The sequence below is a fragment of the Balaenoptera borealis genome, assembly GCF_965194805.1.
Source record: "Balaenoptera borealis genome assembly, chromosome: 15".
NCBI lineage: Eukaryota > Metazoa > Chordata > Mammalia > Artiodactyla > Balaenopteridae > Balaenoptera > Balaenoptera borealis.
Genome location: NC_138871.1, coordinates 38,225,855 through 38,243,600, shown reverse-complemented (window position 1 = coordinate 38,243,600; position 17,746 = coordinate 38,225,855). Strand labels below are relative to the sequence as shown.

Here is a 17,746-nt window from a genome sequence, read left to right as displayed (position 1 = left end):
GTTGTCTGTTATGCTCAATTTGGTCTCTACTCTCAAGTGTTTCTCTTCAGTTTAGGGATTTATCTAGGAAAAGTATTTTGATTTGTTAGTTTTAAACATTTATAGGACCTGGAATCTAGACCATTCCAGTACTTCCATATCTTCCCACAGTTCCTTTGTACCCAAAAATTAGAGCCCCCAGTGTCCCCTCCAGTTTCTGTTGCTGTTCTAAGAATGGCCATGGGAAATTTTCCAGGTAGTACTTGAGTTCTTTCTTGGGGCCATAATAAGTCCATTACCTTCCCTCTGCTTCTCCCATGAAATCTTTATTATTATATGTGTATGTATATGTGTGTGTGTGTGTGTGTTCCTGCTTTCAAAGTCTGTATTCATGCTGAAGATCAAGATCAGGTGAGCTTTTGCTCTTCTGCTCCATGGGAGCCTTCTGTCCTCCCTCAGGACACCTGCATTACGTATCACAGGTGTACAGTATCAGTTCAGCTCCCTACCTGGCCCTGTCCCTAGAGTTGTGCCTGGCTGGTATGACTGGGTGCTTGGAGCCAGAAGCAAGGGCCCCTTGGGGGTTACCCCTTTCAATCCCCTTACTGGGTCAGTGAAAAAACAGTAAAACTAGTGGTATTTCAGAGGTGGCCTACAAGGCTGCCCCATACCACCCCTTCATAGGGATGTGGTGGGGCGTGGGGGGTGCCTCCCACTTATACACCTCTTGAGTCTTTTCACTGTGCCAGACTAGAGTGAAGCTCAACGGGGACTCATTTCCCCACTGATTCTGCCAAACCTCTTTCCTTGGCTGTGGTTTTGCTGGATAGTAGGTAGGGACAGTGGGAATCTCATTCATCCATTCATGCATGTCCCTAATTAGATGACAAAGCATTTGGCTACTTTAAGAGAGTCTTAGTTACTTCCACCATTTATCAGAGCTTCATTGGATTTCTTCACTTTGACATTCACAACACTAGGTAGCAATCACATTGCATCAACACCCAATAGGGGTCTTTGTGAATCCATAAAGATTTTAGTACATTTTGTAGCTACTGCTGATTTGTTCCAGCCCACTTATATTTCGGGGTTCATAAGAATATGTTGTCACTAGATTTTGTTGCAGATAGATTTTGGGGTTTACTGTCCTATTTGCTATTTCTGTTTTATGAGGAGTTTCAAGGAGATTCAAATACTACAGTGATGCTGTCTTTTCAGAATCCTCTGGCAGCAGTGATTTTCATGAAAACAGGGAATAACCCCAATATCCAGCAATAGGATACTGGTTAAACAAATTATAGTATATCCATACAAATGAATAATATAACTGTTAAAAAAAAAGAAAGGGGTCAATCTACGTATAGACTTGTAGCTTTCCAAAATATTTTGTTAAAAATTTTTAAAAGGAAATTTGTAAAACAGGAAGTAATATATGACCATGTATTACCATATTTTCTTAAAATATGTGAAAAGGGAAAAGCTAGAAAAATATGTAATATGTTAAGATTCCTTTTATGGTAGGTGGTATTATACAGAGCTTTTATTTTCTCAAATTAAACATTTCATCAATGTTTGAATTTTATGTAATACACATGTATAATTAACTTTTGTCATCAGAATACTTAATAACTCACACATACTTAATACTCATCTAAAATAGGTAATTTAGGAAATGGCCAAAATTAATTGCTTTTTTACTGAAAATTTATTAGCATAGGAAATTTTAAAACAGAATAAATGGAACCAGATTTTATACTGAAAACTTATGTTTTCTACTAGGGACTACTACAACAATAATGTCATCTAAAAGCATTGAATTAGGTTCATCTAGAAGAAATATTTTAAACGGCAGTGTTTCCACTTATTTATTCTAGCAACTCATTGATAGGGTTTAAAAAAAATCTATCAAATACTTTGAGCAAGATTTTAATAAAATCTCTGTGACATATTTTTCTTTTGAAGCATAGAAATAAATTCACAAAACAAGAACCAAAATAATCTGTTAGAACATGGGTTGCCAAACTATGGCCAGGCCAAATCCAGCCCACTGCCTATTTTTCTGCAACCTGTAAACTAAGAATTTTTCCATTTTCAGTGATTGGAAGAAAGTCAATGGAAGAATATTTTGTGACATGTGAACATTATATGAAATTTATATTTAAGTGTCCATAAAGAAAGTTTTATTGGAACGCAGCCTTGATCTTTCATTTACATATTGTCTATGGCTGCTTTTGCACAACGTCAGAGTAAGAGTTGAATGGTTGTGACAGAAACTGTATGGCCCACAAATTCTAAAATATTTACCATCTGGAGCTTTACAGAAAATAATTTGCTAACCTTTGCTTAAAATACTTTATTAACCTAGAAAAGCTGGGTCCATTAGAATCATAGGTTTTAAATCACTCCTCTCCAATTTTATTTTGGTTTAAATAGAGTGATCAACAAAACAATTCGTTTGATCCTCAATTAGTAGTTTTTCATTTTCATACATGACTTAGGTAAATTCTTGAGACCAAAAGGTGAAGTATTTGAAATAGCTTTCTTTCTCCTGAAATAAAATCTTACCTCACATCTGTCATCTAGGAGAAAAGGGATGACTAACATATCATTTTGTGTTGGGCCACATAATTAATGGACCAGTGCACACATTGATGGGTTTAGATGAAAAGTGACTGAAATTTGAACTGTTAGCTTTCCCTTTCTTGTTACTTCAAAACTAGTTTGGGCTTTAAACATCAACTTACAGGTGTTTATCTTTTCTTCTTGTCAGATAAATAGGCTTCCTGAGACATCGTTCTGTGGTTTGGTCCACCTCAAAAAGAAAAACCCAAGATTCCTTCAATTGAATCACAGATAAAGACTAGACTACCTCATGCCCCTTAAGGGTGCCTCCATCCATTGACATAGCCTTCATATCCGTTCAGATATGAAAATTAGAAGTGTCACTATGGAATACTAAGTTACTGAGTAATTACAGAAAGGTTTTTACCTCAAATCTGAGCACTGACTGGAATTCAATTTGGTAATTCATGGTACAAGTATTAAAACCTTTAATACTTATCTAAAAGCTAGACATTTGAATTATTACCTTATTGAAATTTAGACCACAAAAGGTATTTTGTTGCAAGTAATGTTTTTGGTCAGATTAGACGGAGTGGATCATGAGGGATTTTCATTGACTATATTGTGCTTTTCTGTACAATTTGTATTTTTTTGATGAGTTCATATTACTTTTATTAAGGTTAGTTAAGATTAAATTATCTAAAATTCAGGAAAGAATATTTAGAATATTATTAGTAAGAAGTCAGCAAACTGTAATACTTGTTTTCATCCCTTATTTCAGTCCAAAATTGTGCAGTTGTTAGAAAACTATGATGTGAATATATATTTGTTTCTGCATTTATTTTAATATTTTAATGTAAAACTAGGCATTTCTCATAAAATACACCATGCTTTAAAACACAAATTTTCCCAAAGTTCTTTGCAAAGATAGTAAAGGTCTCCAGTGAAACTTTTCATATTATTAGCAATTTTAATTCAGTACATATCGTTAACAGTATGTTTTAAAATACTGGTAAAAAAACTGCCAACAATTAATAAAATTATTTTCTTCATTCTCAATCTAAAATAGTTGCTGAACTATAATGAAGTCTGAATTATCCATGATTTTAAATATTCAACTTACATATATGCATAGTGTTATAAATATTCTTTGCATTGCTGTTTACTATTTGGGCTTTTTATTTAGTTTTTTCCCAGATGGATGCTTTTATGAGCCAAAACATAGGAGTACTTTCTGAATTTACCTTTAGGCATTAAGACAAAAGAAGTAGGGGTATTATAACCTGACTTGTTTAAAACATCACTTTGCTACTTTGAATGACAGTTTACAATTTACAAGTAGGGTGTGGCTAATAAAGTCAGTGAAGCAGACATAAGCATAGGTTTTCCCTTATACACAGTTCTGGCCTGTCAATCACAACTCCTAAATGCTTTGTTGCACAGGCATGCCAATAACTAAAACCACTTTTTATCATTCTTGTACCCAAAGGCTTTTAAAAGGCCATGCAACCACATCAGTGTTTGAAAACCCGAGATTAAAGTGTAAGTCCTCAAGGAAAGACTTCTGTTCCATCTAAACGAGTAAAATTTCCTTGCAATTAAAGTAACGTATTATAAGAATTATAAATATTATATTTTAACAAAATTGTTAAAACTTGGTACTAAGGTACTTGTTCTGCCTTGCTTCCAACTTTTCTATAAAGTAACTTCTACACATCTAGAAAATGTTAATATGAATGACTTAAATATATATGTATATTATCTTCAGTGGTGTAATGAATATTCTATGCATATTAAGGTATAGTGAAAACAGAATAGCAAAAAAAAAAAAATTCTATGACTATGCTGACTATATCTCCTTCCCCTGCTTCCCCAAACATGGCATCCTTAGTAATTTTTTCTTTTTTATTTATGTATTATTATCTATATTCTATCTTTTGTGTGGCAATCTGGTACATAGTTTTAACTCAAGGGAATAGATTTTGATGGTAGAAGCAGGGTTTAAGCCAATAAAAGTTCTTCATGTGTCTTAGTGCTTTCTAGTTTTAGAAAATTGGTTCCTATTACAGCAAATTTCAAAGCTGGACATGAGGTTGTTGGGAGTTTGTTACTTCTTGCATTCCTTTTATGATTAGAGCATTGGGTGAGAAAGTAACTTGAGAGTTGTAGGGAGCAGCAGAAGAGTGGGTGAATCTGACTGAACATGTATAACTCTAAGCTAAATGTGAGGTAGTTGGTTATAACTATGACTCTGAAAGGTTCTAGGAAATTTTTAGCTAAAATTGATAGAATGAATGTGTCCTGAAGGAAAATGTTTTCTTCAGCTTCAAGGGTGTCTCCTGATGACTGTTGTATATTGCTTGCCATTTTAGAAAGTTTCCCTGCCTTATTAGGTTTCTAAGTCTGAAGTCCTTCCTAACTAGTGATTGATGAGAGTTTGTACAGTTATCCAGTAGTGCAGAGAAAAAGCAGGTGTGGAAGTCAAAATTATTATGCAGTGATATTCAGCAAATGAATGTAGTAAGTTATTTACTGGCCAGTGTCAGTCATAACTGAATTTTTATTCAGTTATGAATAAAATACGTTTGAATTTTTCTTTTAGATACTGAGCCAGGTGTATTTGCAGATGATTTCTCCATCTCCTGGCCTATATCCCTTATCTTTAAGGGCTTGTCGCTAAATAGCAGTCCCCAACCTTTTTGGCACCAGGGACTGGTTTCGTGGAAGACAGTTTTTGCGGGATGGTTTTGGGATGATACAAGTCCATTACATTTATTGTGCACTTTATTTTTATTATTATTACATTGTAATATATAATGAAATGGTTATACAACTCACCATAATGCAGAATCAGTGGGAGCCGTGAGCTTGTTTTCACTTGCCACTCACTAATAGGGTTTTGATATGAGTCTGCAAGCAATTGATTTATTATGGTCTCCGTGCAGTCAGACTTCTCTGCTAATGATAATCTGTATTTGCAGCTGCTCCCCAGCGCTAGCATCACCACCTCAGATCATCAGGCATTAGATTCTCATAAGGAGCGTGCAACCTAGATCCCTTGCATGCACAGTTCACAGTAGGGTTTACATTCCTATGAGAATCTAATGCCACTGCTGATCTGACAGAGGCAGAGCTCAGGCAGTAATGTGAGCAATGGGGAGCGGCTATAAATACAGATGAAGCTTTGCTCGCTCGCCCACCACTCACACCCTGCTGTGCGGCCCGATTCCTAACAGGCCACGGACCAGTACTTGTCTGTGGCCCAGGGGGCCCTGCTCTAAAGGATTCTTGATTGGGTTAGGCATTGCTGTGTGTAGGTGTCCAATTGTTGTTTGCTCCTATTGTCTCAGTTAATTAAAACTGTGGAAAATTTATGATTAGAATTCAGGTGAAGCCTTATACTTTTTTTTAGAAGGTTCATCAAATGCAGGGTAATGAGGTTAGAAAAATGGAAGATGAAATAACCTGTGAATCCCAGAAGAGTTTAAATATTTTTGATGGGGGGAGGTGTTGTCCTATTCTAGGTTGGATCCTTTCCCATAGTTGGATAGAGCATTGCTTAGGAGAGTCACCTCCAGGCTCTCAAAGATGCGTTCTTAGGGGTTGGTCAAGTGGCAGTACTCTTGCAGGCAGTTCAGCCTTACCTGGACAGAGACTCATATAAAGTTGAAAGCTAAGAATAAAAATCAAAATTTCATCCATATATATGATCACTGCTAACCTAAAAATCAACCTTTGGAATCTGGCTGAAGCATTGCATAGGCTTAAGGACATCACAAGTTAATTTTAGCTTAAGAGTATCTGGAAGACGTTTTCACTTACAATTCTACCCTGTAAGTCCAGATTCTTTAAGACTCAGACCATCAGAGCTGTAGGGTATTGGCACAACAGGAGTTTCCCCTGCCCTTTTTTTTAAGCAAGACATTGGATAAAACTGAAGATCTCATGTACCATGGCTGGAGATCAGGAATATGGGAAGAAGAGCTGCTGGCTTGGATAATAACTATACATTCTTTGCCATGCTAAGCATCAAGTCTTTTACTTGCAGCTCTAGTGATCAGGTAACTCCTTTTGTCTCCAGGTCTGAGGAGGCCTCAGAGGAGGCAGGATACTTGGTCAGAATTCTAGGAGTGGATAGAGCAGATGGCACACATAAGTAGGTGGTTTTTAGACTATGCTTAAGGCCTTGCCTAGAGGCGAAGCTTGCAGCATTTGAGTCTGCAATACAATACTGATGTATCATCCTGCATTTATAGCTGTTACATTTACAGTGATTTTATATACATGTATAAGCTACTTAATAATACTTCATTATGCCTTTCAGTGTAGAAGTGTCACAAGGACTTATTTTTTTAAATTATAAACTACTTTACATTTATTTCTAATCTACATTAAAGTTATAACATTGCATTATCTAATTAAAATTATGTATGTGTGATATATACATATTCATTAGCTATGACTGATTTCAGCAAAGTAAAATTGATGTCATATATTTGTTTTAAAAGAGGAAAAGGTCTAAAAATGTTAAGAACAGCTGATCTAACCTATAAAGCATAAGAAAAAATGGGGAATTGGCTCCCCAGCAAACCAATTATCTATATAGACAATTAAAATGGATATATTCTTTAATTCTTTTAGTCCCTCATTAAACAAAAATGAGAAATGACTGTATCAGTACTGAATAAATATAAATATGTCTAAATGTAGTAACCTTAAATTTTAAATGAGAAAATTAGGAATTCCTATTTTAGGGAAACAACCCAGCTCCCATTGATAAGGCTCATGAATTCTATTCACAGCTGAATGTTGAGTCATCTTGACTAAACTGTGCAATGCATTTGCAACTATTCAGATAATTTCTGATAAATTAAAATCAGCAAAGATCTAGATTCTCCATTAACCTAATAATTTTATCAGGGAACTTTTATTTTTAATACTTTATTGTTAATATATTTATTTATTTATTTTTGGTTGTGTTGGGTCTTCGTTGCTGCGCGCGGGCTTTCTCTAGTTGCGGTGAGCAGAGGCTACTCTTCATTGCAGTGTGCAGGCTTCTCATTGTAGTGGCTTCTCTTGTTGCAGAGTACAGGCTGTAGGCATGCAGGCTTCAGGAGTTGTGGCACGCGGGCTCAGTAGCTGTGGCTCATGAGCTCTAGAGTGCAGGCTCAGTAGCTGTGGCGCATGGGCTTAGTTGCTCCTTGCATGTGGGATCTTCCCGGACCAGGGCTCGAACCCGTGTCCCCTGCACTGGCAGGTGGATTCTTAACCACTGCACCACCAGGGAATCCCCTCAGGGAACATTTTACCACCCTCCTATGTATCTCTAGACAGCATATTGTCTAGTTTTGAAGATGATCTGAGTAGCACTCACAAACCTAGCTTTCTAAAGAAAAGACAGTAATGCTACAGTTACATGAAGGCTCCCTGGAAGAGGGAAGCTGAATAGTAATAGTTGAATTTCTGCTTCCCTATGGAGTTTATAAGAGCCCCATTCTAGGGAGGTCAGTGGGCAACGTTTGAGTAAATTCTGCAAAACTCAAGACTTACTAGCTTCACATAGGATAATTTGGGGGAGGGATGGAGTATGTGCTGGGGAGCCCAAGATGTATCTTTGTAGATGTAACAGGTCTTTACCACTAGTCTGACTGACTTTGAAATCTCTTTCCTCGAAGTTATACCCTTACTGCCAGTGTTCTGGGAGCCAACTGGGGAAAGTAGACCAGGGATCTCAACATTTTCCCATTTAGTTGCACACCATCCTTTAATCCCCTTCTTTGTGACATGGTACTCACACTGGGGTCTTTCTCTTTTACCCTCTCCAGAGAATTTAACCTGCACTCCTCTGTGGACGAGGTCAGTCAGTCATGCGGTAGAATGGGGCTCAGACTGCTTCTTGAAGAGCTTTCCCCCATTGTCCTTTCCTTTTTATCTTCCCCACACCCTGATTTCTTAGTGCCCTGTTACTACCATTTCTTTGTATTTTGAAGAGTCTCCCTTATAATTCAAGAATTCTAGTGAGTAAATCATTTTTCTTCTGAAGTTTGAAGGCATTGCTCCACTGTTGTCTTACTTCCAATGCTGTTGTTGAAAAGTTCAGTCAGTCCAGTCCTTGGGTTTTGTATAATTTGGCGTAGTTCTTGGCCTTCTGCATGCTAGGTTCTTTCTTAGATTTGTCAGTTACTCAACCTTCCCTTCTATTCCTCCTCATTGAAGTTTTAGGAGACAGAAAAATTAGATGAGTATAGACTGCCACTTTCCAGGAGCTTTAAAAAAATTCTTAAGTGAGTTCATTCATAACACTGTCTTTCCTACCTTCTTACTGAAGAAAGGATTTTCAGAATTGCATTATTACAGATTAATCATTTAAAACCACTTAAAATACTTGCCTACCCGGATGTTGGAAGGGGTGGCACTGGATTGTGGAAATAGTAGTCCAGAGTCTTTGAAAGTCAGAGTTGCTACATTTTTCAATATGATATTATTAACAAATATTTTTAAGTGGAAAGATTAAGTCTAAAACTAGAAGATACAAAATTTTAAAGATGCCACAACTCAGAACACCTTTATATCCTCAAATATTTCAGTTTTGAATTGAGTCCTTTTGTATCTCTTTTGTAATATTTTGTGTTGTTTTAATAATATTGAAACTGATTTTTTCTTTTGGAAAACACATTCATTTCAAAATGTCATATAAATAGTAAAAAAAAAAAAAAAAAAGTATAGTGGAAATTCCTTTATTCTACCTTCTAGACTTTTATTAGTAGCCAAACCTGAATGGCCTTGTCCAGGGAACTGGACTTGTCCAGGGAACTACTACTAATGGGACCACAGTGGGGGTCTGTCAAACAATGACCAGAATTTCACCAAAACCTACAAATAAGAAACGTTTCTAATGGTTATATTGTATGCTTTGAAAGAAATAAGTTACAGGCTTTAAATCTAATTTTCGTTTGAGAAGTTAAGCTGAAATGTTCATTTTTTTATTAAAAAATTCTACTCTATGGCAGGAATGGAAATGCAGACGTAGAGAATGGACATGTGGACATGGGGGGGGAAGGGGAGGGTGGGATGAATTGGGAGATTAGGTTTGCTATAAATACACTACAATGTGTAAAACAGATAGCTAGTGGGAACCTGCTGTATAGCACAGGGAACTCAGCTTGGTGCTCTGTGATGACCTAGATGGGTGGGGTGGGAGGGGAGGGAGGTCCAAGAGGGAGGGGACATATGTATACCTATGGCTGATTCACTTCATTGTTCAGCAGAAACTAACGCAGCGTTGTAATGCAACTATACTCCAATTAAAAAAAAAAATTCTAGGTGTGGAGAAAAGGGAACCCTCTTGCACTGTTGGTGGGAATGTAAATTGATACAGCCACTATGGAGAACAGTATGGAGGTTCCTTAAAAAACTAAAAATAGAACTACCATTTGACCTGGCAATCCCACTACTGGGCATATACCCTGAGAAAACCATAATTCAAAAAGAGTCATGTACCATAATGTTCATTGCAGCTCTATTTACAATCGCCAGGACATGGAAGTAACCTAAGTGTCCATCGACAGATGAATGGATAAAGAAGATGTGGCACATATATACAATGAAATATTACTCAGCCATAATAAGAAACGAAATTGAGTTATTTATAGTGAGGTGGATGGACCTAGAATCTGTCATACAGAGTGAAGTAAGTCAGAAAGAGAAAACCAAACACCGTATGCTAACACATATATATGGAATCTAAAAAAAAAAAAAAAAATGGTTCTGAAGAACCTAGGGGCAGGACAGGAATAAGGACGCAGACGTAGAGAATGGACTTGAGAACAGGGGAGGGGGAAGGGTAAGCTGGGACGAAGTGAGAGAGTGGCATGGACATATATTCACTACCAAATGTAAAACAGATAGCTAGTGGGAAGCAGCCGCATAGCACAGGGAGATCAGCTCGGTGCTTTGTGACCACCTAGAGGGGTGGGATAGGGAGGGTGGGAGGGAGACGCAAGAGGGAGGAGATATGGGGATATATGTATATGTGTAGCTGATTCACTTTGTTATAAAGCAGAAACTAACACACCATTGTAAAGCAATTATACTCCAATAACGATGTTAAAAAAAATTCTACTCTATGATAATTATGCTATGATATTTTTCTCTATTAATATTATCAGGAAGGGTACCAATATATTGTCCCCCCCCCACTTTGCTAGGTAGGAAACTAAGACATAACAATATTAATTTTTAAGAGATATGCTCATGTAATGAAGTTTAATAATGCTTAATGTATTATTATTGTATTATTAAGGGCAAGGTAAAAAAAAAAAAAAATCACTTCTTCCTGACCTCTTCCTCTGCCTCCAAGCAATACCTCTGCCTGAGAAAGAGAAGTAACATGGGGAATACAGCATGAGAGATTAATTTTTTCATATTTCATAGAGAAATCATTAGATATGCTAATGGAGTGGGTGTTTACTTACATTGTGCCTCTGTGAGATGCAATGCATATGGCTGAAACAGACGTATCTGCTACACATGCCCAAGGTTACCTGTTTACTGTGCATTGTCACAGTACTTCTTCAGAGTGTTGCCTATGACACCTCTGGTGTATTCTTCTTTTAGTGTGTATTAGAGAAAAGATAATCATTTGGCTGTTTCATCTTTTGTTAATCCCCAAACAAATGCAAAATTATAATTCCTATCAAAATAGATTTTAATACCACTGATTCAAAAAATAAATCAAACAATTAAGATGTTAAATTAACATAAGAAATGGAACAAATAACAGTAACAAAAAGACTAAAATCAAAATCACTTTGCAAATGAATACACATAAATAAGATGCTTGTTAAAATAATTATTTTCCATACTCTAGGCTCCACAAATTAGGTCAAGAAAAGAAATTACATATTCCAAAATTGACCTATAATGGTGAAAAAAAAATTTAAATACTATTAAAATGCTATATATTGGCCTGTCTTGGTAGCACAGTTAAAAAATGAGGGGGATTACTTATTTTTTTATTATTATTATCATGTTTGGACCTTAACAACTCTGTATACTTTTTTTTGTGTGGGAAATTGCTGGATCATATGGTTAAGTGTATGATTAGTTTTTTAAGAAACTGTGAAATTATTTTCCAGAGTGCTAGTACCATTTTACATTTCCATGAACAATGTATGAGAGATCACGTTTATCTGTACCTTAGCTAGCATTTGGTATTATCACAGGTTTTTGTTGTTTTTTTTAATTTTAGTTGTTCTAATAGATGTTCAGTAATAACTCCTTATGGTCTTAGTTTGCATTTCCCTAGCACCTAGTGATGTTGAACATCTTTTCACCCGCTTATTTGCCACCCTATGTCCTCCTCAGTGAAATATCTAGTGTCTTTTGCCAATTTTGTAATTGGATTGTTTGTATTTTTACTGTTGAGTGTTGAGATTTCTTTATATATTCTAGATGTGAGTCCTTTGTCAGATATGTGGTTTGCAGATATTTTTTCCCAATCTATAGCTTGTCTTTTCAATTTCTTGAGATGGTTCTTCATAGAGCAAAAGCTTTTATTTTTGAATAAATCCAATTTATCAGTATTTTCTTTTATACATTATGATTTTGGTGTTATATCTAAGAACTCTTCACCAAGCCCTAGGTCCCCCGACTTTTCTTTTGCTTATCTTCTGGTGTGAAGTTTAGGTCAAGGAACTTTTTTTTTTTTTCTCTTGTCTATGGCTATCGAGTTGTTCCATCAACATTTGTTGAAAAGGTGTCCTTACTCCAATGAATTGCTGTTCCACTCTTGTAAAAGGTCATTTGGTCATATTTGTGTGGGTCTATTTCTGGGTTCTCTCTTCTGTTCCATTGCTCTGTGTCTATCCTTTCACCAATATAATAGTCTGGATTACTGTAGCTATGTAATAAGTCTTGAAAATGAGTACACTGATACTTCCCTATCCATGATTTTCTTTTCAAAATTATTTTAGCATTTCTATATAAATTTTTTTATTAAGGTATAGTTGATTTACAACATTGTGTTAGTTTCAGGTGTACAGCATAGTGGTTCAGTTATTTTTTTCAGATCATATTCCATTATAGGTTATTATAAGATATTGAATATAGTTCCCTGTAATATACCATAAATTCTTGTTGTTTATATATTTTATATGTAGGAGTTTGTATCTGTTAATCCCATACTCCTAATTTATCTCTTCCCCCCAAAATTTCCCCTTTGGTAATCATAAATTTGTTTTCTATGTCTGTGAGTCTGTTTTAGTTTTGTACATAGCTTCATTTCTATTATTTTTTAGATTTCATATATAAGTGATATCATATAATACTTGTATTTCTCTGTCTGACTTACTTCACTAAGTACAGTATTCTCTAGGTCCATCCATGTTGCTGCAAATGGCAAGATTTGCATTTGCAAATCTTTTTTAATGGCTGAGTAATATTCCATTGTATATATATCACATCTTCTTAGCTAGTCATCTGTTGATGGACACTTGGGTTGTTTCCATGTCTTGGCTATTATAAATAGTGCTGCTGTGAACATTGGGGTGCATGTATCTTTTCAAATTAGAATTTTTGTTTTTTTCTAGCTATATACCCAGGAGTGGAATTGCCAGATCTATTTTTAGTTTTTAAAGGAACCTCCATATTGTTCTTCTTAGTGGTTGCACCAAATTACATTCCCACTAACAGTGTATGAGGGTTCCCTTTTCTCCACATCCTCTCTAGCATTTATTTGTAGACTTTTTGATGATATACATTCTAATTGGTGTGAGATGATAACCTCATTGTGGCTTTCACTTGCATTTCTCTATTAATTAGTGATGTTGAGCCTTTTTTTCATGAGCCTTTTAACCATCTGTATGTCTTCTTTGGAAAAACATCTGTTTAGGTCTTTTGGCCATTTTTTGATTTGGTTGTTTTTTTGTTATTGAGTTGTATGAGCTGATTGTATACTTCGGATATTAACCCTCTGTTGGTGACATTGTTTGTAAATATTTTCTCCCAATTGGTAGGTTGTCTTTTCATTTTGTTGATGGTTGCCTTTGCTGTGCAAAAGCTTTTAAGTTTGATTAGGTCCCATTTGTTTATTTTTGCTTTTATTTCTTTTTCTTGGGAGACTGATCTAGAAAAAATTGTCATGATTTATGTCAAAGAATATTTTGCCTATGTTCTCTTCTAGGAGTTTTATGGTGTCATGTCTTACATTTAGGTCTTATATTTAGCCATTTTGAGTTTATTTTTTTATATGGTGTGAGGGAATGTTCTAATTTCATTGACTTATATGTAGCTGTCCAGCTTTCCTAACACTTGTTGAAGAGAATGTCTTTTCTCCCTTGTATATTCTTGCCTCCTTTGTTGTAGATTAATTGACCATAGGTGTGTGGGTTTATTTTGGGGCTTTCTATTCTGTTCCATTGATCCAGATATCCGTTTTTGTCCCAGTACCACACTGTTCTGATTACTGTAGCTTTGTAGTATAGTCTAAAGTCTAAGAGGGTTATGCCTCCAGCTTTTTTCCCCTCAGGATTGCTTTGGCAATTCTGGGTCTTGGGTGCTTTCATATAAATTTTAGGATTGCTTGTTCTAGTTCTGTGAATAATGTCATGGGTATTTTGACAGGGATTGATTGAACCTGTAGATTGCTTTGGATAGTATGGACTAATTCTTGCAATCCAAGAATGTGTATTTGGATTTAGCGTCCTGTAGATATAAAGTCCACCTGCTCTATTGTTTCATTTAGGACCTCTGATTTTCTGCCTGGATGATCAGTCCATTGATGTCAGTGGGATGTTAAAGTCTCCTACTATTACTGGATTCTTGTCAATTTCTCCCTTTATGTATGTTACTATTAGTTTTATGTATTTAGGTGCCCCTATATTGGGTGCATCTATATTAATGAGTGTAATATCCTCACCTTGTATTGGTCCTTTTATCATTCTCTGGTATCCTTCTTTATCTTTCTCTGTGGCCTTTTTTTTTTTGTATTTCCTTTGATTGATTGATTGATTGGATTGATTGATTTTTGGCTGCATTGGGTCTTTGTTGCTGCGCGAGGGCTTTCTCTAGTTGCGGTGAGCAGGGACTACTCTTCATTGCGATGCACGGGCTTCTCACTGTGGTGGCTTATCTTGTTGTGGAGCATGGGCTCTAGGCGTGCAGGCTTCAGTAGTTATGGCACACAGGCTCAGTAGTTGTGGCTCGCGGGCTCTAGAGCATAGGCTCAGTAGTTGTGGCACATGGGCTTTGTTGCTCTGCGGCATGTGGGATCTTCCTGGACCAGGGCTCGAACCCGTGTCCCCTGCATTGGCAGGCAGATTCTTAATCACTGCGCCACCAGGGAAGTCCCATGGCCTTTGCTTTTCATTTCTGGTTACCATGGAGTTCAAGTATACTGACCCATAACACTATCTACTTTCTTTAAACTGACAGTCATTCAAGTTCAAACACATTTTTAAAAGGGCTACATTTTTATACTCCCCTCCCTCACATTTTGTGATTTTGATGTCCTATTTTACATCTTTGTGCTTATCCCTTTACTTTATTGTAGTTATAATCACTTTTACAATTTTTTGGATTGTTTTTTAATCTACATACTGGCTTACTTAAGTGATCTTCAATCCTTTTCTATATTTGTCTTTCCTATTGTGATTTTCCCTTTCCTATAGATTCTTGCTTCTTTTCTATTTAGAGAACATCTTTCAATATTTCTTTTAAGATAGGTTTAGTATTGCTATATTCCTTTAGTTTTTGCTTGTCTGAGAAATTCTTATCTCTTTTATTCTAAATGATAATCTTGCTGGATAGAGAGCATCTTACTTTGCAGGTTTTTCCCTTTCAGGACTTTGAATATATCATACTACTCCCTTTTAGCCTGTAATGTTTCTGCAGAGAAATCCACTGATAGACTTATGAGGGTTCCCTTGTAAGTGACTGTTTTTCTCTTGCTGCATTTAGAATCCTGTCTTTAACTTTTGCCATTTTAATTATATGTCTTGCTGTGGGTCTGTTTGGGTTAATCTTGTTTGGGTCCCTCTGTGCTTCCTGTACCTTGATATCTGTTTCCTTCTTTAGGTTTGGGAAGTTTTCAGCTATAATTTCTTCAAATACATTTTCAATCCTCTTCTCTCTCTTTTCTTCTGGAGCCCCTATTATGGGTAACTTGGAACATTCTATATAATCTCATACATCTTGTATGTTGTTTTCAATTTTTTTCTTTTGTTTTTCTGTCTTCTGTTCTGATCAGTTGACTTCCATTATTCTGTCTTCCATATCACCTAATTGTTCTGTTTCATTTAGTTGGCTCTTCATTGCTTCTGTATTGGTTTTTATCATGGCAATTGAATTGTCTATTTTTTTTTGAATTGTCTATTTTTGATTGGTCATCATTACAGTTTCTAGTTCCTTGCTACAGTGATTGTGTTTCTATCAATAAGCTTTCTTAATTCTGTTAGCATTTTTATTACCACCTTTTGAACTAAGGGTCTGGACTGATGAGCTCTGTTTCACTATTCTTTCAGGGGATTACTTTTGTTCTTTTAATAGGGAGTAGTTCCTTTGCCTTTTCATTTAATTAACTTTGTCTCCATGATTTAGGAGAAACAGTTATCTATTGTGATCTTGAAGGGTGTTTTTATCTGGGAGAATCTCTGTGTAGACTGTGTGTGTCCAGTGTTTTTGGTGCTAGGGCTACTTCTGGTATGGATGCCAGCCACATCTTTCCTCAGGGTATGCTGGCAGTTATCCCCTTCACAGGGGTTATGGTTATGCAGGGTGTGAGGCAAGGCTTCGTCTCTGCTCTGTGGCTATTGCTGCCCTGTCAGGGGTGGGGTCTTCTCCCCATTTGTTGGAGTAGGAGCCCTGAGGGTAGGGTTTGATCAGGCTCCGTTGCCCTTGAGTGTGTGCCCTGCTCCAAAGGAGGTGAATGCTGAAGCAACTGAGGCCTGAGTGGTCACAGAGGACCTAAGTGCCACCTGTGTAAGCGTCTGGGGTTCCACTCAGAAGCAGCCCAAGGTCGTGTCCCTTTCTCTGTTGTTTTGTCCCAGATACAGAGCAAGGCTGTGATGTGGAGTAGGTTGGGGCTGGGATTTGGAGCACTGTGGCTGCAGGAATAAAAGTGGCTGTGCTGTTTACTGCCTGAGATCTGGGCTGCCTCTGTGTCAGTCTTTTCCCAGGACCTGTCTGCCCCAAATCTAGCACTAAGCTGTGTTGTGGAGTTGGTGGAGCTGGGGGCACTCTTGCTGTGAGACAAACCACTGGGTACTCTTAAGTGTGCTGACATTAGCTGCCACCACCCCACTTGGACCACACCCTAGACCCTCCAGGCTGTCTTTGCATAGCTAGATTGAGTTATCTCCCAGGGCCTATCTGCCAGAGATTCAGCACTTTGCCATGGTGTGCTCTTGGGTTGCTATCCTGTGAGCACACTGACAATGGCCACTGCTGCCCTGCCCCACCCAGGTCATACCCCAGGACCCCTGTCTCTCCGTATCTAGAGTGAATCTTTTCCCAGGGCTTCATTGGCCCAGATCTCACAGCAGGCTGTGGTGTGGAGTGAGTGGGGCTAGGGTGTATGCCCCTTTGGATCGGGAAGTGCGGTGAGGCTGCAGCTGCCAGTGCATGGCTCTCGCCACCCTGATTGTTGGCAAGTGAGCATGCGCTCACTTCTTGCAAGTAAAGGCTAGGCTTTTCTATCCCTTCTGTCTGGCCCAGTGGTTTTTCCCAGCAGGCAAGGGGCTTTGTCTTCTCTGCGCAGGACCCCAGGACTGGGATGCCCAGATTATGGCTTGACCTGCTCACTCCCCAGGGTGTGGGTCTACCCATGCAGACCTCTTCCTTAGATCCCCCCCAGGGGCACAGATCCCAACCCAGTGATTTTTTTATCCCCATCCTACCAGTTACATGGACATCTTTCATGCAGCTTTGGTTGTATAGGAGTTCTACAAGTTTCTAGTTAGTATTCCATGAGTATTGTTCCACATGTAGATGTATTTTCAATGTTTTAAGGTGTGTGGGGGAGTAAGTGAGCACCACATACTCCTACTCCACCATCTTGATTCCACTGCTCCATACAAATTTTTGAATGATCTTGTCTGTATCTACCATTAATCTTCCTGAGATTTTGATAGAAATTGGTTTAAATCTATATAACAATTTGGGGAGAACTGACATCTTTTTTTGGCTGAGTCTTCCAATTCATGAAGAT

The 17,746-nt window shown here is 37.3% G+C and overlaps 1 protein-coding gene across 17 annotated transcripts in view; it reads right to left on the bottom strand.

Annotated features, from left to right (window-relative positions):
• WDPCP (WD repeat containing planar cell polarity effector) overlaps positions 1-17,746 on the bottom strand; it is a 418,073-nt gene that overhangs the window by 99,751 nt on the left and 300,576 nt on the right. Inside the window, exon 16 of one of the 17 annotated variants that reach the window (XM_082358097.1) lies at positions 656-2,791. The exons of 15 other annotated variants lie outside the window; for them this stretch is intronic. In XM_082358097.1, the coding sequence (XP_082214223.1) occupies positions 2,730-2,791 (62 nt within the window). In that variant the 3' untranslated portion in view covers positions 656-2,729. Of the gene's footprint in view, positions 1-655; positions 2,792-10,956; positions 11,148-17,746 lie in introns of those variants that run through there. One more of the 17 variants, XM_082358099.1, reaches the window with a different exon arrangement.